We start from the raw sequence: 22,657 nt of genomic DNA, 5'->3' as shown, positions 1-22,657 counted from the left end.
GAGGAGCTGGAGACAGTGAAATCCAGTGAAAGAATGGATGTACAGCTGACTTTGCAGATATCATGGAAAGAGCATGCTACATTTTATGGTAACAGTATCTCAGAAGTTTTGCAGGGAAGCTTTGTGGGGGTTATTTTGTGGTTTAGGTATTCTTGAAGATGATTATCCATATTGTAAGTCTGCATTTTTATAGCAGGCATTGAAAGTCAGAATTATTTAATCTTATCTTTAGTCATGAGCAGACTAAAGGGTGAGATTGTCTTGAATAGTAACATAAGGTAATAGTGGGTGCATTTTTATTGCAAAAAGAGGTGACTAGTCATTCCTCACTTTTTAAAAAATACATGGAGTAGTGAAACTGGCCAAAGTAAGCAGTAAGCCTTGTTTTGTTTCAGGTTTTCCTAATCTGTTTTTTAATTACTTTATACAAAGTTTTAGCGTGCTGTGGTGTTTGGTATGTTTTCTGGGAATTAGGAAAGATTTTGTGTGCTTTAAACAGATGTTTACGTATTCATGATCCTGTATTTGAGAAAAATGTTTGAAGAAAGATGTCTCTTAATTTTGAAGAGAAGCTAGCAACCGTGGCTGGGCTTTGCTCTGCTAATATTAGCCCTAGAGCTTTGATTAAGTTAGCCAGTTACCTGACCACTCTTAGCCAGAACAGAATGGTTTTCTGCCAGGGTACAAGTTTTAATGTATGGAAACTGCCTTTCTTATATAAATGCACTCTTGGAACTAATTTTCCTTTCTGCAAAGCCTTGATTCACAGGAGAGAAGTGTCAAACAGAGACTCTTTGCTGCACTAGTCTAGCTCCTTATATAGTGAATGTACCTTGTTCCCACATCTGAGTGCATTCACTTTATTTGGTAGCTATTTATGCACATCTTTGGCAATGACCTTTCCCCATTACTCTCCCATCTTAACAGCAAAAATCCTTTGAGGTTTGTAATAGTTGAAGGAATCACCTTATTAGTATGAAATGTGCTCACTTCACTCCTTGGAATACATTAGGATGTTAATGTATCTTGATCAATATGCAACACTAAACAGTTAAACAGAATTTCAAGTAGAGGCTCAGGCAGCTTGGTTACCATGGCAAACAGAGTAGGAAATTCATGACAAAGTTTGGAAAATAAGATACGCAAAAGAAAACTTGTGGACTGAAAGTCTGGAGAGCAAATGCAATTGTTGATAATTTATTAGAATCTGTTTTGCAAAGAACACTGTTTTAAATTCCTGCTTTATCAAAGCAAATCTTAATTGCCCATACAGACTGTTACACAAAGCAGGCAATATTCACAGGCAGGGAAGAGTGACATTCTTTGTTGGTTTGCCCTCTCATTGTAAGGGCAGTGAGTGAATAGAATAGCCCCTTGGAGACGATTACAGTACTTAAGTAATGTATCTAAGGTTGACACGTTTTCAGTGTGCCATGCCTTAACAGATATGACCAGGATAGTGTGTATGTATATAGATAGAATGATTTCTCTATATTAATGATTATATTTGTTACATCCTGTGTCTGATCTATACATATTTAATGATTTGTCTATGTTCATAGAATTGTTTAAGTTGGAAAAGACCTTAGAATCTAATGATTAACCTGACAGCCAAGTCCACCACTAAACTATGTCCCTGAGTAATGATTTGTATATGTTAAAGAACTTGAAGTATTTAATTCACTTTCCTGCATTTGTTTATCTCAGTGCTTGCTAACTCTAACAAAGATCTGCAAGCTGTTGTTTTAATGAGGTGATTTTCAGTTTGATAGTTTCTCTATTTAATCAGCTATCTTTGAACTCTCTGAGCACGGTATCTCATATTGCAATTCTGAAAGTGTATTGTGGCAAAATCTCATACTGTTGCATGTGACTTGCTGTACAGTTTTTCATAGGTGTGGCCACATGCAAATCACACAGTTATTTTTCTCTTTCTGAATGTAATTTACTGTGTGTATTTACATGCATCTTTTTCAGAATCTCATCCCTCAAAAGAGAAGCTCTTGAATAGAAAGGTCGATTTCTGGCTTGAGAGAGACACTACTTCTAAAAACTTCTTGAAGATCAAGGCTAGAGTTGAGGTTGGACATTGAGATTGTGTGCACCTACCCTAACATGTGACCGAACCTCATCACTCTGTATTGCGTAAATTGGGTTGAAGTTTATGTTAGGTAGTTGAAGGCTAAGGGAAAGCAGTTCAGGTTATTATTGAGAAACTACGATTAATTTGCCTCTGACTCTATAACTCTCATGGTGTCTTGGGAAGAAGGTTTGATGTTGTGGTAACTAGGAGGTGATATTGCTGAATATGAAGTGTTGGAGGTGATGGAATAAGCCGTTTAGTATTAGGCTGAAATTTTGTTCTGGAGTTCTTAGGAGTTTTTATTGTAAAGAGACTAAGCTCCAGACTGTGACAAGTGGTAAGTGTTGCAGTGAATTGCAGGTTAGTCTGTGCTTTTTCCTGACCTATTTAAAGAGGATTTACTGATTGCTTAATAATTAAAACAAAAGTAGACTCTGAAAACATCCGGAAGATTATACTAGGGTTTATCACAAAGGAGAGTAAGAACTTGGCGGCCACAGGAAGAGATGAACTGTGGGCCCTTCATCAGCCACACTAAATAAAACTTCTAATAGCTTTCATCTCTCTGAGTTTAACATATGGTAATTTATAGTTCTGTGGTAGATCCATAACTTTGGGAAAAGAAATAGAAAAGGGAAAATCAGCAGAAATTGAAGGTGGACTAATGTGACTAACTGTCAAGGCAAGAGGCAGTTGTAAGAAATGTGGGAGATGCAGTTATGCTGAGTGAATGAGCAGGAGTGTTTGTTCCCATTAATCTTTTGGTGGCACACACTGGAGGAAAAAGCCTGAGTCAGTTTGGAAACGCTACCCAAAAGGAGAGGATTGCTATAGATGACTGCCTGAATCAATACTTGATTCCTCATTTTTCTTTAGTGGAAGGTACCGAATGGGGAAGTATATTAGAAACAAGAATGGAATAAACTGTATTGCATTGAATAAATTGGTAGATCTATCTAGAACTGTTCATACAGGTTTAAGAATAAAAATGATCATTACAGTGTGATTCAGAGGAATGGTGAAAATCGTCATAGCTGAAAACTTCCATGAAAATACTGGGAAGGACGGGCCTGCTTAGTGTTGTAAGCAATGTAAGTGCTGTGTGTATAAGGAATGTCAGATGTCGTTGTCTCTTCCTGGGAACAAGAAGGTATTCTGTAAAATCAGAGGGGAACAAAATTCAGAACTGGTACTTTTTCCCACATATTTATCAGCTGTGTTGCTTCAGTCATCTGAGTAAATAGTGAGCAGAAAGTGGGTGTTAAAAGAAAATCTGGAAATATTTGCAATTCCATGTAGCAGCTATTGCAAAAATAATCCTGTAAAAGGTTATTAAACCTCCGTACTTGCAATGTAAATGACTTCCTGAAAGAAATCTGGGATGGACAGCAATCCATTAACGCAGCTACTTCTTGAACTTAGTTCTGGAACATATATCTGCCCACTGTTGAAGAAATGGTATTGGAGTAAAAAGTTTTGTATCGTGGGCCAGTTCTGCAGTCTATGATTATGATGTGCCCTGGCTTGTTAAATCTGTGTCTTCAATTTTTAAGTGAGGGAGAGGCCAGTATAGAAGTGTGACCTGTCATCCACAGTTTATTAATAGCCCTGAGAGATTATTGTTTTAAACTTGAAACTGCACAGTAAGATCTTTCTTACATACGTCCTTAAAAAGAGCTGAGTAGGGGGAGAAGAGGAGGAAGGTGTCTTCAATGCATGCAGAACGTACATGATTCTGAATTAGGTTGCTGTTGGAGAGGTTTTTATCCAGCAGGCTGAGCTACAGTTGAGCCAAAAGTCTGTAGACCAGCTACTGGGAAGAGAACAATACTTGTATCATGCCTTCTTTTCCCTTCTTCCTGTTTAAAAAAAAAAAAAAAAAAGGCAACTAATTGCTTAAACCAAAATAGAATATCTAATTCAGTTCACGTCTGTTGGGAGTGTGTGATAGAGTGACTATATTCAAGTTGTTTGAGTTTAACCGGCCTGTTTACAGCTGTGGCCGAATGCATTAACGCTGAAGTCCAAGTTTCAATTTTTTCTGAATCGATCATACCATTAACTGACACTCATAGTGAGGTGAACTTTGAAATAGGAAACTGAAATACTGCTTTTGCTAGCTGTTCTTCATTGGGGGTTTGTGAGTGATTGCTTAGATTCTCAAGTACAAGTTAAAGCTCTCCTGCTCTTTCTGTAAAGCAGTGTTGTGCAAAGTGTTATTTACAGGACTGGAGTTCTTCCAGGGAGGAAAGGGACAGGTTTTCTTCTGCAGGTATAATAAAAATTAACTTTGTTAAATGTGTAGAAACAAACACCTTTTGAAAAGTTACGTCATGTCATTTTTGCTGAAGCTGTAGTGATTTGTTTATAGTGCAGCTGAAGATTGCTCAAGTTACTTGGAGTGTTTCCAGTCTACTTCCTGGATTGAGCAGGCTGTTTGGTTGCTTTTGGAGACGCTAAGCTCACAGACTGCTTCAGGACTGACGAGGACTTGCTCTGGAGAACTGCGCTGAAAGTTGTGGTCAGTTCATTGGAACGCTTTGGGTGTGCCCTGACTCTTTGAACAGCACTGTCACAAGTTGCATGTTTTGGTCTTCCACTAAAAAGGAGCAGCGTCAGCATGGGACTAAATTTTACCAGATGAGTAATGCATTGAGTTTAAAATGTTTTCAGTTTCAAAAGGAACATTTTCAGTGACTTGAGACCTCTGGGTTGGGACAGATGGAGGCAGCAGCAGTGTTCTCAGAAGACAGAGGAGATTTTTTTTTTTTCGGGGGGGTGGGATTCAAAACCTTGTTTCAATTCTCTTCAACCTCCCTGTTCTACGGTAGTTCCAATGTGATAATACACTTGTCCTACTTTAATGCCCTTTGCCCAGTCTTATAGAGAAACAAAGGGTAAGCTGATTCTACACGCACCTGTGGAGTGAATGAGGATTTGCAAACAATAAAGGATTTTTTTTTTTCTACTCTTCTGGGGTTTTAAACTCTTCAAATAAAAATGTCGTCTTTTGCTAGAGTTATTGGTAGACTGGTGCTTTCACCTTAGATAACTTTCAGTAGGATGTGCTTGTCTATACTGAACCAGATAAATATTTTGGTTTGTAGCCTTACTAAAAGTTGATGATGTTATGATAAGTTGTAAATGAAACAGTCCTTCATGCATGTTCTTTATGGTGTTCACATCCATTTCTTGATTTTTCCAGTTATATAACCATTGGTTCAGTTAATGTCATGTAGATTTATTTTAAACCAGTGCATGCTTTTTGCCGTGTTTGAGTGTTTCTTGAGTAATTATTCTGGAAACAGAATATGATTAGTTTTTGGATGTTTCAGAAAACTAAACTGATCTTTGCCTAAACATAGATTTATGTCCAGGTGTCTGGACTAGAGCTTTTATCTTACTGTATGTGATCATAGTTGTCTGCTATATGACTAAATGCTGAAATCTTATTAGGTAATGCTTTTCTCCTTTAAAAGCTCATGTCTTGTGTGGGCCCAAGTGGAAGGTAAATCTAGACAGGAGAGGAATATCAAGTAGCTTCCTAAATTTACAGATAGCTTTGTGCAAAATTGATCTTTAAGACTTTGTTATGGATGAATTGTGTGGAACACTTGAAAAAATTAGGTTAAATAAAATTACTTGGTGTCCCTGTTTTACTAACAGAGCTGTTCTTATACGGTATCCTAGAAACTCTGTCACGTGCCTTACATATTCCTGTTCAGCATTTAATCAAGTGCTTTGTAACTCGTAAAAAAACCTTTGCAGAGATACAGGAACCCATTTATGAGGAGCAGTGTTGCTTAGGAGAGTAAATGTTCTGTTGAGTGGAGATAAATCTTTAAATCCTTTTGTTGGAAGTGGGTATAAATGCAAATTATCGTGAACTTTTAAGTGAGATCACTCAAAATATTTATGTATTAGAAAAAGTACATCAGAAGATATGCCCCTGAAGCCAAATTTCTAATGAGCATATCTTGAAGATCAGGATCTTAAGATTTATGAAAGTAAAAATGTCTCTGCCCTGAGTGACACTGAGTTAGAATAGAATTAATTCTGTTTGGTGATTTTATTTTTCTGCTCAGTCTTTTCTAAGTGACGGCACTGTCTGAAGTTAACGGCGTATTTTAGCAGACAGTGTCTGCTTCAGGAAGTGATAACGGTTGGTGTTTACAGTTACTACCAGGGGCTGGTGTGCAGAAAGGCTCTTGCTTATATTTGCTTCTATGAAGACCAAAGTCACTGTTAAAGTGACCACGTTGGGGGTGCAGTGCTGCACCTGTGGTGGGGAGCGGATAGGACGGGTGACCCTAAACTGACCAGCAAGGTGTGCCGTTCCATCTACATCATGTTGGGTATAAAGCTGAGGGATCACAAGGGTCAACGCTCTTCTTCAGTGGCTGATGTCTGAGGAGGCCTCTGTCTGTTCTGCCTTTGATCCCCATATGTGCACTCTTGAATCCAGTTCTGGTACCCAGCTCCTGAACGTGGTTCCCATCTGCTGCTGAGTCCAGTCTGGGACTTCCCCAGTGCCTGCCCACAGCATCGGTGATAACAGTGATGTAACTGCCATCAGGGGGGTTGGTTTCGATACTGGTTTTGTATATGTTTGTATATATATTTATTTTTTTTGTTTGTTTTGTTATTATTTTCACTAGAGCAGTTTTAGTTTTCTTTTCCAATCCATAATTCTCTCTCCCTTATTCCCTTTTTCTTCCCCTTTGGGAAGGGAGAGGGGTTAATAGAGAAAATCTGTCATTTGTCCAGGGGCTGGCCCAGCCTTAACCCATGACAGGCATGAATTGGCAGCTGTGCTTTCTGGAGACTTTCCAGAGGAACAAAGCTATAGAGGGATACATTAATGGAAAGTCTTTGAGGCAGTATGTTAAAAGTAGCAGAGTCTTTTTCCTGCCTGCTAATTGTTTTTGTCCCAATTTCTTAGTTTTTGATTTTCAGAGTTCGTATTGTCCAGTGCAGCTTTCACCCCTTTCTCGTAGATCCTCTTGCTTTCAATTAGAGAGGAATAAGGTAAAGTGAATGTGCGTGCTTATTTTTAGTGATGGTTCATACTTGCCCTTATATTAATTGGCAGCAAATCCAGCCCTGGTTGTGCTGTTGTGTTAAGCTATTGGTGCTCCAATTCATAGAGTTGAAAGTTCAGCCAAGTTTTAAAAGCAAAACTAAAAATGATGTAATAGTTTTCTTGAGGCTTACAAATGTGACTTTAATATAAAGCAGGTGCATTGAATACAATGTTGGAAAAAAAAGAACTAAAATTTCCCTAGCATTAATGGCTTTGCAAGGCTTAAGACACACTTAAAACTAGTCTGTGTGGACACAGAAAACACTGTTACACAACCGTTAAATCTAGGCACATCACTTGGCTAAGGAAAAAGCAGCTCTTACGTATCTAAGAAACTGTCCTTACATTTCAGAAACCTGTTGCAGCTACGTATAAATAAGGCAACTTTACAAATGGTGATTGTCCACTGGCTTTTCATAGAATTCTGAAGTGAATTGATACTTTTTAGCTTAAGTGTTTCCAGAAACTTTCAGACTAGTTAATGTGTTTTCTAGGGGCTTCTGAAGTGGCCCTGAATGTGTGTTTGCTTGTATGCTACTTGAAAGGTTTGTGCTGTTGAATCTGAAGAGATCCCGGGACTGATGGGAGTTCTTGCCAGACTTTAAACTTTCTACTGAGAAAGCTAAGGCCATTAGTTAGCAGTCTGTCATCTTACATGCAGTTGTCTCTGTAGAAGCTATTTTATTACTGATTTGCTATGGCACGGTCAGCTGCACTAAAGGCTGCTTTATGAGAGCTTTATTGTTGCAGGAAGCATTGCCTGGACTTGCTGTTGTGTAAGTCATACAAATTAAGCAGAACTTTTGCTCTACTTCAATGTTCTTTATAGGGAAAGACTACTCACTTGTTCCTGTAGTTTTCTTCCTGCATGAACTTCCTTTTAGACATAAACCAGACCTGTTAAATAAGCTGGGAGTGGCTGTGTAGATGATGCTTTGGTTGATCCTAAGCTTAGGATTTCAGGGTCATCCAGGTTGGAAGGGACCTCTTAGAGTTTCTAGTCTAACCTCCTGTCCAAAGCAGGGTCAGCTATGAGCTCAGACCAGCTTGAAGCAACAGTAAAGTAAGTAGGAATTATTTTACTGCTAATATTAAGTGAGCTATATATGGGCTTTACAAAAAAGATTTGGAAATCTACTCCTTTAATAATAATTAGAGGGATTTCCAGTGTGAAGTACTGAAGCTAGTATTTCTGGCATAAACACTTGTGTACAGAAACAATGAACAGAGCTTACCAGAAAATTCTACAGAAGTGCCTAGGATAACTCAGCTTTCTTGCTGTTTTCCTCAACTTTGTCTGTCCGTCAGCTAGCTCTGCAGGAAGGAGAGGGAGACCAGCACAGACGTGGAGGAAGAATAAGTAAGCTGTAAGAGGCCTCCTGGTTTAGATGGATTTCCGTGTCCTTGCTAATACAGTGAGCAAATCTTGTCTGGGAAGACCCTGCCCTTTTCACTTGGGGATGCTGTGAGCCATGGTGCTGCAGCAAGGATTACCTTGCCTCTTTTTTTTTTTTTTTCAGCTGGGGTTTAAAGAGCATCTGTGAAGTTTATTAAAGTGCACTTAGTAATAATTCCAAGAGCTGATTTCTCATGTTGCTTGTATAGCATTATGACAAGCATAGCACAGCTTTCTCAAATTGTTCTGTTCGTAGACCAGGGACCATTAAATCCCTGGCAGCAAGGTATTGAAGAGCTGTCAAGGCACAGGTAGTAAGTGGTGAATTCCAAGCTCCAGAAATGCTGAGAAAGTTGTTTTCAAAAATATGATTTTTTGGTTCTTTACATCTTCTGTTTTATTTTGCCATAGAGCTCTACATACATAGCCAATCTGTAATCTGCTGTTCAAGATCAATTAATTCTCTGGGCATGAGAGATTTTCTTAAGAGGATTTCGGAAGTGAAATTTTTATTAAATGTTTGCCCTCACTTCCAAGCTTAAAGACCGAATATTTTGTCTCGATCTCACTTACATCTATGACCCACTGAAAGCCAGTCTCCTGGCAAATGTAATATTAAATACTATTAAGAATCTAAAGGAAGCATTTTGATGACTACAATTGAAATTATCTGAGATAAATTAATAAGTAACTCCTTTCTGATCTTGGGGCCATTTTTGAGCTTGGAAGGAAATGTAGCATCTATGGTACACTTCATTCAACTAAAATTTGCAGAGAGCTGCAGATGTAAGTCAGGAAGAGAAAAGATGCAGGAAGAAAACACATCTGTCAAGGAGCATGATTAAATGCTGACTGGAAAAAATGTAATTCTGTTTGGGAAATCTTAGTATGGAAGCGGTAAGTCTTAGATCAATAGTACAGAAAAAGAATGAATCTTGGACAGATACTAATCTGGTTTTGACCTCAGAACTACATCAGCTACAGAACCAAGGTTATTGATGCCTGTCATCAGATATTTCCAAAATCAGAATCTGAAATCTTAAATATTTGCTTCAGAATGAGGTAACTGGTTGGTTGGTTGGTGGTTGGGGTTTTTTTCCCCTCATTTTCTTCTTAGTGTGCAGGTATTTAAAGCTGTGGTTCAGAAGTTTCATTTGACTGCCTTTCTGCTGGAAGTCATGATTCAGGGTGAATGGGCAACTGCTAGACTGTTTGATTCCCCCCCTCCCCAGCAGAGTTGATTTTGCTAAAATAGCATGCTGTGAGTAACTACATGGGGCTAACAAGTCCCCAAAACGGTTAGATGGTTCATGTTTAATTATGAATATGAAATCATCACAAAGAACTGAATGGCAAAGTTGGTCAATTTTTCTTCTATGGTTAAATGAAAGGCTCTCCAGAGCAGGAGGCAGGACTGGGAAGCTGTTGATGCCCAAGGTACACCTGTTTTGTTCAGCTGTATCACTGACTTTAGACAAGTGTGTGAGATTCCCCGTGTTCATGTGGCCTAATAACCATTAGTCCTTATTTCTTTGCCCAAAGGGTGCTTGAAATACCACTGTATGTTGGAAGGAACAGCCTTCTAACACAGGTATCAGTGGGCTGAAGTGCTAATACCAGAGTCTTTGTTACATGTACTTTAAGGGCTTGCACAGATTTTTATTTGAAGGGAGGATGGTATCATTCTTAGCCTTGCATTAAATGCCCCAACCTTCTTTCAATTGTGATTACAAAGTCTTGCTCTCATCACGGATCATTTGCAATGCAGGAAGCTTCTCAAAGAGGACAGGCTGGAATAGTGCTGAGTGTTTGGTTTTTTTTTCAGAAGAAAATCTTAAACAAACTGGGACAGGAAGCATGCAAATAGCTTGCTGCCCACTCAGGCAGAGGTGAGGATGCCCAGTCCTGTGCTTTTAACCTCGATGTTGGTAACACATAATGTCAAGATCTTTCTGTTCTTTTTCAAAGCACATCACCATTCTTCTGAGAGGGGGGCAGTTCACATCTGGACTCAGATCTCATGTAAAAGCTCTTTTCTGAGAATCCGATCTTCCACAAAATAGCTACAGCAAATGGACTTAGTGGTGAGCTAATGAAATGCTGGGGCCCAGGTGTGATGTTCTTATCAAAATCCAATATTGTGCAGAAGTAAAGAAAATGTCTCCTAGTTCTTATGCTCATTGATTCCACCCTGTCTTTCAATTAAGAGAGATCAAAACCAAAAGTGTACTTCTGTGCTTGTAGATTTGACTTATCTCCCTGAGACAACTATATTATAGCTGAAAACACTAGCTGCAAGTAAATAATAGGTGGGGCATCCCTGTCAGTAGAAGCCTGGCTAATTCTGTGTTGAATTAGGTTTTTTTTTTTATACTTTATTTAAATTCAGACAGATTGTCACTGCCATCTGGTTCCCAGAGAACAGCTAGAACAAGCACCAAGAAGCTGTGCTTACATTTAATTTATCAGAATTTCATGTCTTGCTAGATCTGTTATCACATCATTTCAGAAGATGGGGAACTTCAGTCACACCAAATTTGTGGGATAACAAACCCAAAAGCTAGTGATCTTAAACCTCAACCAGACGAAAGGGGAAGGTGTAGTTCCAATCCAAAAATAGCTGCCTCTTGTTTCTTTGCTGCTTAAAATGATAGTGAGGATTCAGAAGGAGAACAACCTGGGAATATGTGTGTTCTCTGCTGTCCAGCAGAGTCTGGTTTTCTGATCATTCAGCACGATTCAGGCTGAGTTCCGTTTATTTAGAAACAGAACTGTCGTCTTGGGCATTGGGTCCCGCTGGAACTCTGTCCAGAGGACACAATCTCTAGTCTCATAGGTAACCTTGTTAACTCTGCATTTCTTTGAGGTACAGAGGGAGGCATTTATATGTTTCTGTGGAATGGTCTTCCAGACAGATAGCTGCCTCAGTCTTGGGAGTTAGCCGTTGGTATCACTTATTTTGTAGTGATACAGGAAAAGGGAATCTGGCACAACATAAGAGAGAACTGCATGGCCTCTGGGGTTTGATCTTTTGGCTTCACAGTACCGATTGACATGTGTCTGTGAATACTTCTTGGTAGGCATGCACCTTATCCTGTGATTTCCCAGTAGAGCTGGTATGCTATTTAAGTTCTCCTTGAAGAGGAATTGCTAATACGCTTTTTTAGTTTATAATGGATCTCTGCGCTCTTGAGAATAACTTTTTTATCTGCTGACTTTAGAAGTTAGAAACATCATCTCATTTTTGAGTTTTCGACCAGGAGGCCATATACCTGAGTAAACTGCTTTATAATATATGCTGCAAAATATAAGTGCAGCTTGAATACCGTTGCATATATATGCTTATTATGTGTATCCTGTAGCTAAATTTGCCTTGAAAATGGCTCACCTGACATGATCCACTGTGTAGCTAGTTAGGATTTTTCCCTACTGACAGGTCTAGTTTGTGTCTGTAGTTTGATGCACACCAAAGATTTGCTGCTCTTTAGACCTCATCCCCGAATGTTTAATACACTGGAGCAATTTTCTTTTGTGCAAAGCTTGTCCTGTTTCTCAAAGAAGTTTTATTTCTTGTATTGCTGACCTGATACCCTCTCACTAAAAATACTGGAAAAGTATATATCAGAATTAGAGTCTGAGTGTGAAATCATAGCTACATCTCAGGTCTGTCATATTGTTGAGTATCTGCAGCTTTCTAATTACAGATTCTGAACCTAGTAAATAGGAGGGTTTTTTTTATTTAAAAATTGAACCTACTGTATGATCTTGCGTATTAAATGTGTGGGTCATAATCTCTGATTGGTGAAAGATCAGTTTGTCTCTTCAGAAGTGACATGGGGATAAACATGGGTTACACAACTAAGGGAGTATTTTAAATTACTTTTCTGTTCCTTTTAATTCTTCTGACACTTTATTGCCAGATCTTCAGTTTCTTATATTGAACTTTCTCAGTTTTGTTAGCACTTATTTTGTCTGGGCTATATTTGAATTCTGTGTTCAGCGTCAGATGCACAATTACTTTGTAGTTTAATGGCTTAAAATGTATTCTGTGATCACCATATCAGCATCTTGAGTCAGTGTTCCTAGTAAATGCTCTCCTAGGATCTAGGTTTCTTTTTTCATTATTGAGACCAATATCCTACACTTGCCTGTTTATAAAAGGATAGACATACAGTACAAGAATCAGGTGATTCAGAATATGCTGGTTTTAATCCAAAATTGGTTGTACTCAATATGGAGAAAGATGCTACTAGGAAAGCAGAAGGTACCTTGTCTCTGTGTGACAGAATGCCTCTTCTGGCAGGAGAAGCCGCCTGGGAATAGGTTGTTCTTGAACACACAGGAGCCTTTGTGTTACTGAATGGTTGTCATTGTAGTTGCAAAGGCTAGGTGTAGGTACAGCGTTCAGCAAAATTGAAAGGGACAAGTCTTACATTATATGAAAAGATAAACCTTTTGATGACATCTCGGATGTCTTTGATAAATATAAAGCTGCTTTTTAAAGTAGGGTTTTGTGAATGCATAAACATTATTTGCAGATAAATGGGATATATGCACACATTGTGATAAACTGTCTTAATTCTGTTTGCTCTCTTTGCAGGCTGCGGACTTGAGTAAACCCATAGACAAAAGGATATACAAAGGAACACAACCTACATGCCATGACTTCAATCACTTAACAGCCACAGCAGAAAGCGTGTCTCTTCTAGTGGGCTTCTCTGCAGGCCAGGTCCAACTTATAGACCCTATTAAAAAAGAAACTAGCAAATTATTTAATGAGGAAGTAAGTAGAAATCTTAATATTGTTGCATGCAATGTATTTGTGATATTGAAGAACCGAGATTCCCGAAGTTCTGTAGATGGCTCTGTTTGCCTACACAGCTTGTCATTCAGTCACTACCTTTGTTTTTCAGCTGTTTCATTGGCTTGGAATACCAACACAAAAATATTTTTAATGAAGAAATCTCTGGGGGTTTAAGATTAAAAATTAGGACTTTCTAGTTTGGGTAGTACTGTAACTAGAGTTAATGACACTTAACTGATAGATAAAAGGTCTATAAATCTAAATGTTACTGCATGTGCTCTGCAGTCAGTTGTTTCTGAGGCGTCTGGTTCTGAATGAAGAAAACATTTAAGCCCATATTTACCTAATATATAATGCTCTAAATATTAAATAAAGTAAAAAGACCAATATTCATGGTCAGGGTGTTGCAGCGGAAACTCTGTAACAAGGATTCCTAAAGGTTTCCTTGGGGAAGACTAGGATATCCAGCTGAAAGCTGCATAGGGAAAACTGAAGGTTTATGAGGTCTTGGCCAGGTGATGTTCCTGAAAGAAACTCAGTCTGCTCTTTCTGCTCCTGCGCAATGAGGAAAGATGGAAGGGAATACTATGGGGGGCACTAATGCCAAGTTACACCACCACTGGCTGTAATTATCTGGTAGTACTGGCATTCTTAGAGTAAGGGTCTGGATGCTAACGAGGAAAGAAATCTGGTAATGGGTACAACTTCTGATAGCATTTTGTGCAGAGGATAAGCTATGGGAATTTGGGTAGTTTTGGAGGGTGATTATTTTTTTTGAGGGGTGTTTTTTTGCTCCTGCTTGTGTTTTAATCTAGCTGCAAGTGAATTGGTGAGGGTAATAGCAAAGAGCTTTGCAGGTTTTTTGGTTTTTTTAAAATAAACTTAAAATCTGGATAAGAGCTTTGCAGGTGAAGTTAAGCCTTGCTCAGCTTTTCAACTGAGCAAGTATATTTTTCCCACCTCAGAGGTGCGTGCCTTGTTCTGTCTTTGTGCAAAGAAGATTGAAGTATTGTTCTCAATGGGGGTCTTTTATAATTAGAACTGTCTAATTCCTCCTCAGCCTTCTAAAAGTAGCTACATCTAGATCAGAAGAGGGGTGTTTTTCTTCTTATCTTGCATTTTCCCACTTGCTCTGTCTCTGCTCGTGTTGAGTGGGATACGGTGCTGGAGAATCTCTTGATGTTGCGTGGAGTACTCTGGTAGAAACTTCTGTGTAACTAGTTGAAATGTTTGTTTTAGCGTTGTCCTAACACCCCACCCTCTGCACTACTGTGACATGGCCCCCTACCCCCACACCCCCCCAAACCACAACCCACCTCAAACTTTGAGTGGTGCAACTCGACTGCTGGGAGCACTAGTCTAGACGTGAACAAATTGCTAGTGGAAGTACAGCTCTGATTTAATCTTGTCTGATAATAGTGCAAGCACTAGAAACATAGAAATACTATAAACAACTAGTTTCATATCACAGAGCAGTTCCCACTCTTGTAGCTGAACTATAGTTGCTTTGAGAAAAACTTCTGCTGAAGTCCTTACATAAAGGTCAAGTGCATGTTTATGTGCCTTGATGTTGTTTAGCTGTCTGGTGTCTACACTGCCAAGCTGCACTGCAGGCTGAATAGTTCTTGTGGTAGTCCGCAAGTGATGGGAGCACAGAAGCCCCTTCCGTTAGACTGTATTGGTTTTTCTCTTGTGCTGTAATGGTATTCCCACCACAGTGAAGGAATGCCCTCCTTTGCTGGAAACCAAATTAAGGGGATCTATTTTCTACAAAGCTAACATACGGATTTGCTCACTGCTACCAAAACTGTGCACAGTAGGGTAGAGTTAAATGACAAATTCTTGTTTCCTACGCTGATCTTATCAAGCAATTCTAAAATTTTTACATACTTTTAATCAGTCCATTACAGTATTGAAGTTTGCCCTGGACATGTTTGGAAGTTCTGGCTTGTATCTAAAAGCCATTTCAGAGAAACATCAGTGAGCGTTGATGTTTGAGCCAGTTCGTTTCTTCAAGGTGAAGGTGCCTGTTGGGTTTTGAGTTAAACATGTCTTCATTGGCAGAAAGGGGTCTAAATGACCGTTTGCATCTTCCAACAGACTTAGCAATAGCACTGGAAGTAATAAACTCCCTACCTGTCCTGTTAGTAATTTGGTGATTCAGGTACCCCAGAGCTCTGTTTTGACTGTCACCTGTGATAAAGCAATCAGGATAGCACTTAGTCATATGTGATATGAGAAATAACTCCATGTGTTACAACACAGAAGGTTATGTTGAACTTAAAATGCAGTAGCCTTAATGCAGTCTAACTTGTTGGGTTTTGTTTTTTAAATTCTACTGATATAGAAGACAGTAGGGACTTGAAAGGCTGAGGTGAGTGATAGTATGCATCTTGTGGCTGCCTACCTAAAATCAGTCTGTGCCAACAGTGGTATTCCTTCTAGCTGCGTCAGAATTAAATTAGTGTTTTCTTATTCCCAAAAGCAACCAAGTATACCTCACAGTTTCAATTGTTTCCAGGTGGTAGTTGGTTATTCTCAAGCTAGCTAATTGCATTATGTTTCTTTCATCTTATTTTCTTTATTCTTATTTAAAATAAAGCCTTAAGCTGCATTTTTTTCCTAATAAACTTTTCCTGTACCTGTGTAGCCAAAGCTCTTTGTCAGACCTTAATGCATTTATTCCTTGATTGCCTTAGTTTTTTCACTCCTTTGTGGCCTGTCATTTTGTCCCTTCAAGCTTGTTCAAAATGTGGCTACCAAGATGCTCTTGGCTTTTCTTTCTGACTGGTGAATGAACTTGCTTCACTTACTGTTCTCTCGTCAAACTGAAGATAAGCTCCTTATCCCACTGATTTGCTTGACACTGCATTTGGTTCAATGCACCTGCCAGTCATACTGACTATAGGTCTTGTTTTGTTGTGCTGCAGAAGTGTGTGAGCCCAGCTGAAAGCTTTTAAAACTTCAGAAAGTCATAACTTCAGAGTTTTTTGTCTTCCTGGTGAATTTAAAGCTCTGCTGGTAGAGAAGGGGATGAGTTGTAGCCACTTGCTATGTATCACCTTAAAGTCTCTCTACCTCTTGTCTCTTTGAGCTAGTCTGTTCTCATTGCAGACCGCATTCTCATTTTGTTCATAGCCTCCTTGAAGTAAAGAGCAGGTTTGCAAGATTTCTGTAGACTATTTGATTGTGTAGCCCAACATGATTATAGGCTTAAAATGCCATTTCTAGTATAAAAGCTGAGAATTGCTTTTATGAGTAGAGCTCGTATGTCAGGTTGAGCTGTTCTGGTAGAGGAGAGAGCAAGAAATTCCGCTTTGTTGCCACATCAGCAGTAGTCTCATAATGGTACGACTGTTGCCTGTAGCAAGCCAGGTGAGCTGGTGTTCCCTGTCCATATTCTTTTGGTGTGTACCAGGTACTGGTAACTTTCTGTCTAATATTTGTGATATCTTCATGACCGAGGTGTGAATGATATGTATCAATGAGAGCATGACAAACTATTTAAAATATCACAACAGAAGCTAAGAATATGTTATTTTAGAACTATGGCATTTGTGGAAGAGTTCCCAGATCAAGTTACATCTCTCAGCTCTCAGGTACAATATGGCTAATTTAATCAAGGAGAAATTACAGAAGAGAGGCTTTCTGGTCTGAGGTTGACAGCACCAAAAGTATATGCAAAAGTGTAATATAAAATGATCAGGTGCTGCTTTCCAGTGATAGTTACAGGCCTAGAATGGATAACAGACAATGTATTATCCATTAGTTTGGTTTTTTGCTTGTGATAAACAGCCTAGCAAGGTTTTGGGGGATTTTTTTTCTTTTTTTTTTTAACACTTTTGTAACTTGTTCTGGTATTTCCTTAGGCTCTTTGTATTTTTGCCTTTTGTGTAGCTCAGCTCTTCTTTCAGCCTACAATGGGTCTATGCCAAATACAAATCTTGAATGTGCATGTAAAGAATCACTTGTCTTCAAATTACAGTTGAGTGATGCCGTGGCTGACTTGGTAAGTTTTAGAAGTCCACCAGAACTACACTAGCAAACTCTAGGAGTCAAACTTAATCTCTCGGTTTATACAGCATTGAAGGCATTATGATCAGGAGTGTTTATTTAACGTGTGAGTTCATTCTTTTGCAATGATGGACCCTATTAAAATGTGTTTCTTTGAAGAAAGCTTCTTAATCAGGTAGTAACTGAGAGATGGGTCCTTGGCTAATGAACGAAAAATGATTGGAGGGTTGGGATTCCAAGGTGAAGAGTATGGGCTGTCTTCTGAATTCGCTGGACCGTGTGCATTGAACTACTAACTTTTGAGCCCTGTGATAACAGGGTCACTGTGTATGTAGCTTTTGCTCCCTGAATCAGTAAAAGCTGGTAAAGGCTCCTAAAGCCTTTTTTTTTTTTTCTTTTCAGAGAATGGATTTTATTTATGATTTCAGATAAAACCACAGTCCAAATTTACTGGTGTTGATTTGTAACTTGTTTGCATCTGTAGTACAGATGAGTAACTGCCTTTTTTCCCTTTAGCTTGTTGTGTGTTTTCTTGATTGTTTTCTTCTCATGTTCTTCCACCTACACAGTGAAAAATAGACCTAAGAATGCAACCTTTAGATTGATAACAACAGAGTGGCTTGATTGAAGGATGTTCTCTGTGGAATGTGACTGGACCATAATAATAAGCTTTGGTAGCACTTTGTCTAAAAATAGCTTCTTCTTTACTGCCTGATAAGATGATAAGTTTTTGCAAATACAGTAACGTAGCTCCTTTCTAGAACGCTGAGTTCACTTTGCTTAAGTATTGTTCCTGTCTCCCCCCCGAAAGCTCAGATTTACAGTTAATCATTAAAACTTTAATTTTCAGACTTTCTGATGTGTATCTTCTTTGTTTTTCACAGAGACTAATAGACAAGTCCAGAGTAACCTGTGTAAAATGGGTACCAGGTTCCGAAAGCCTTTTCCTAGTAGCTCATTCCAGTGGCAATATGTACTTGTATAACGTGGAGCACACTTGTGGTACCACAGCCCCGCACTACCAGCTGCTTAAACAAGGAGAAAGTTTTGCAGTTCACACTTGCAAGAGTAAATCCACAAGAAACCCTCTGCTTAAATGGACAGTAGGTGAGGGTGCCCTGAATGAATTTGCCTTTTCCCCAGATGGGAAGTTCTTGGCGTGTGTGAGCCAGGATGGTTTTCTTCGTGTGTTTAACTTTGATTCAGTGGAATTGCATGGTACAATGAAAAGCTACTTTGGAGGACTGCTCTGTGTGTGTTGGAGTCCCGATGGGAAATACATAGTGACAGGTGGAGAGGATGACTTGGTAACAGTCTGGTCTTTCGTGGACTGTCGAGTAATAGCGAGAGGCCACGGACATAAGTCATGGGTCAGTGTTGTTGCATTTGATCCATATACCACTAGTGTAGAAGAGAGCGACCCAATGGAATTTAGTGGAAGTGATGACGATTTCCAAGACCTTCATTTTGGCAGAGATCGAGCAAATAGTACGCAATCAAGGCTCTCGAAAAGGAACTCTACAGACAGTCGTCCAGTAAGCGTTACGTATAGATTTGGTTCAGTAGGCCAGGACACACAGCTCTGTTTGTGGGATCTTACAGAAGATATCCTCTTCCCCCACCAACCTCTCTCAAGAGCAAGGACACATACAAATGTCATGAACGCCACAAGTCCACCTGCAGGAAGTGGCGGAACTAACCCCGGAAGTAATGGAAACAGTATCACAACACCTGGAAACTCTGTACCCCCTCCTCTTCCACGGTCAAACAGCCTTCCACACTCCGCAGTCTCAAATGCTGGCAGTAAAAGCAGTGTCATGGATGGTGCCATTGCTTCTGGCGTTAGTAAATTTGCAACCTTATCGCTACACGATCGGAAGGAAAGACACCATGAAAAAGATCACAAGAGAAATCATAGCATGGGACATATATCTAGCAAGAGCAGTGACAAACTGAACCTAGTTACTAAAACCAAAACGGACCCAGCTAAAACTTTGGGAACACCTCTCTGTCCCCGAATGGAAGATGTTCCCTTGTTAGAGCCTCTTATCTGTAAAAAGATAGCACATGAAAGACTGACTGTGTTAATTTTTCTTGAAGACTGTATAGTCACTGCTTGTCAGGAGGGATTTATTTGCACATGGGCAAGGCCTGGTAAAGTGGTAAGTTTTAATCCTTAATGCTGCATCAAAGAACTAGAACTCTGAATAGGTAGTTTTCTTGAAATATAAATGAATGTTGAATATAAAATTTCTTTATGCTTAATGTAAAAAAAAATAAAAAAAAATCTTCAGAGCCATACTTTTGGATACTGCATGCCATATTTCTGAATGATTTGAAGTGTCTTGGATATAATTATTAAGTATAGTTGCCTTCCAGCAGAAGAAATAAATACTGTGCATCTAAACTACTGATCAGTGTTCTTATACTTAAGCATAACCACAATATGGTAAAAGCTATTTATGTAAAAACTGAAGCAAAACCTGTCAATCACTAAAATAATTAGAATCCTTCTAATGTTTTCTACAAAATACAGCACTCCTAATGAGAGTAGCTTAAGAAAAGCTGTGGCTTTTAAGGCTAATGAGAAATGTGAGCCTCCGAAAACATTAAAACCAAAGCGTTTTTTTCCTCCGTACTTTTCCGTGGTGGCCTGCCATTAACGTCAAACCACTTCTCACTAATGTCAGCCACGTTACGCACAGATTTGTGGGCCCTTTACTGACTGTAGTTTATGCTCTTGAAATTGTGAATCAGTATTATCAAGGAGCTCTATTTTGATTTACGTATTTATTACATTAGGGAAGATCACGCAAGCTTTCGCTAAGTAGTTTCAGTGCTCTGTTACTGTCAGTTTTGTTAGGCAATTTGATCATCGACAAGCTCGTGCCTTATGGCACCTGTTCTATCAGTTGAACCTTCATTAAAATATATTCCTAGTTTTAACTCTTGTTGTTAATGCACTTGAACACGGATAAAACTTTATTTTTCTTCTGTCTAATGTATAGCAAGCTAAATTTTGAATGAAGCTAAACGTGGTGATTATTTTATTAAAAAGTATTCTGTGCTACAATAGCTTTGTTTGCCAGCCACATTTTAAAGGAATACAGCTACGAAACCGGTACCAGAGTTGATCTAACAAAAAGGACTATTGTTTTTGTCAAAAATCTATGAAAGGGCATGTAGGATGTCACCTGAAGAAAAAGAAACAATCTGGTAATACCTGAATATTGCCACATTGGACAACTTAAATCAAAATCTGATGTTCATTAGGTGTTAACCATTTGGTTCATAAATCTGACTTTCAAAGTGGAGGTACTCTATATATTGATATACCACATCTTCATTGCTATAAGCTTTTAAGGAAAACTCTAATTTTTCTTAGAACTGTTTGTATAATATAAGTTTCTTCGAGCTGTTACTGAATTTCACAACACAGGTGTGTGTAGAGAGCTCTGTCCGCTCTGCGTCTTAATGCATATTTAAAAGTTGAATCTAAAACTGAAATTGTAAACCCTTTTCTGGGGAGAAGGGAGGAGGGTGTTACCTAGAAGTATTTTTTGCCTAAGAACTACAGATCCAGCATTAATTTAAAAAGCCCAAACCCCCAACACTCCTCCAAAACACTAAGCTATTTAAAATCTTTGTCCTAAATTAAAATGCTAAAGCAGTTATCACTCCTGTGACTCAGTGCAATTCACGTCTTATGAATTAACTTTATACAGCAGTGCCTCAGATTTCTACTGTGATCTGTATTTTGTTTTTGCTCTAAAACTCCTTTACATACTACCAAACACTACATTTATTTTCAGTGGCTGAGGTGGGTTTTGTTAGACTGGGTATAATTTAAATATTTTTGTGTATTGACTTTTGATTTGGAATATGACATTTCAAATATTTCAGAGATAAAGTATGCAGTACCAAAAATCAGGATTTATGTATTGGCCAATATGGAAAACTTTAATTACAGGTAAGTAATTTTCATGCTGAAGTTATCACTTTCAAAATTAATATATTGCACACTGATGTAAATGCCATATTGTTTAGGAAGTATTTACTTAGAAATTTGCAAATGAATTTGTTTTTCTGATTTCACTTGCATTTCTAGTGAGCTCATTCTGCTGGTAAAAACTAAATTTTGGTGGCATGTTTACAGGGGTTTGATAGGACAATATTTGTGCCAGAAGGATGTTATGAGCAACCTTTTTGTTTATAGGAAAGCACTTAATAATTTTATTTAATGAAGATTGTCAAAGTATAAAACACTCATGGTAATGTCTTTCTTACTGGGTTATATACCATTCATTTCTGTTTCGCCAGCTGTTTTATCCTAGGCTATCCCATTCTCTGGGGTGTAAAGCTGCTATTTCTAGTCTTCCTTTTGAAATATGGGTCCCCAAGTGATCTTAAAACTCTGTCACTTTTTTGTCTGCCAACTCTAGAGTGAGTCTTGCTGCTTTTTCCAACATTGCCTCCAAACACCTTCATTAAATTCATGCCACTGCCAGCCTAAAGAAGGAATTGGATGGAGAACTGAAGCAGGTTGCAGTGTGTAACATAACTTCCTTTGAGCCAGTGGTACCTTTCCCCCCTCGTTTTTAATAGCCGTCAAAAGATGTGCTGGGTAATTGGACAGTGTATGACTAAGTGTTCTGCATTTTTCTGCTTGGGCTGGTGCTGCCCTTAGTGGAAAAAAACCAAACAGAACTGTCTGCAGCCCTCATCCTCATGATAGCTGATAGGCTGTTCAGTGCTTACAGAGTGTCCTGACAGTTTGTTTATAAACCTCCAAATTTCTGCTTCAGTGTGTACATAATCATACCTTGAGCTTCCTCACTGGATACACGATCTGTGCATTGCGCTTCCTGAGCTCTGGTACTAACTCCTGAGCAGAATGAGGTGAAGGAAATGGCAAAGTCAATTTGAAACAAGTTGATTGAGGCGCAGGGTTCATCACCTTCAATTTTTTACTCTCATTTTTGGTTAGCCTGTTAATACAGAAGGTTTGGGGTGGTGAGAAAAATCGGTTGCCTTAACAAGACTATGAACTTTCTTCTCAGTATGGGGACAATAAGCTGTTGCCGCTCCGTGCTGTCTTTCCCAGTCCCTGATGGGAAACCTAAATGGGATGGTAGAACTGTTGCAATGATCTGAAAACACAGAATGATTTTAAAAGAACCAAGGTGAACTTCATGTGCTGTCTCGATAGCTACTTCAAACTAAATTGCAGGACTTGCAGAAGCAATGAGAAAAAACCAAACCCAACCCACAACCCCC

The 22,657-nt window shown here is 38.8% G+C and overlaps 1 protein-coding gene across 1 annotated transcript in view; it reads left to right on the top strand.

Annotated features, from left to right (window-relative positions):
• The first annotated feature begins 12,795 nt into the window (after nt 1-12,795).
• WDR20 (WD repeat domain 20) overlaps nt 12,796-22,657 on the top strand; it is an 18,115-nt gene continuing 8,253 nt past the window's right edge. The window contains 3 exon segments of the mRNA XM_010145516.1: nt 12,796-12,826; nt 13,101-13,345; nt 18,265-19,542. Of these exon segments, the coding sequence (XP_010143818.1) occupies nt 12,796-12,826; nt 13,101-13,345; nt 18,265-19,542 (1,554 nt within the window).

This window comes from Buceros rhinoceros, unplaced genomic scaffold (genome assembly GCF_000710305.1).
Source record: "Buceros rhinoceros silvestris isolate BGI_N320 unplaced genomic scaffold, ASM71030v1 scaffold30221, whole genome shotgun sequence".
NCBI classification, from domain to species: Eukaryota; Metazoa; Chordata; class Aves; order Bucerotiformes; family Bucerotidae; genus Buceros; species Buceros rhinoceros.
Note: the sequence above shows the minus strand (reverse complement) of the source record. Positions and strands in the feature narration are given on the sequence as shown.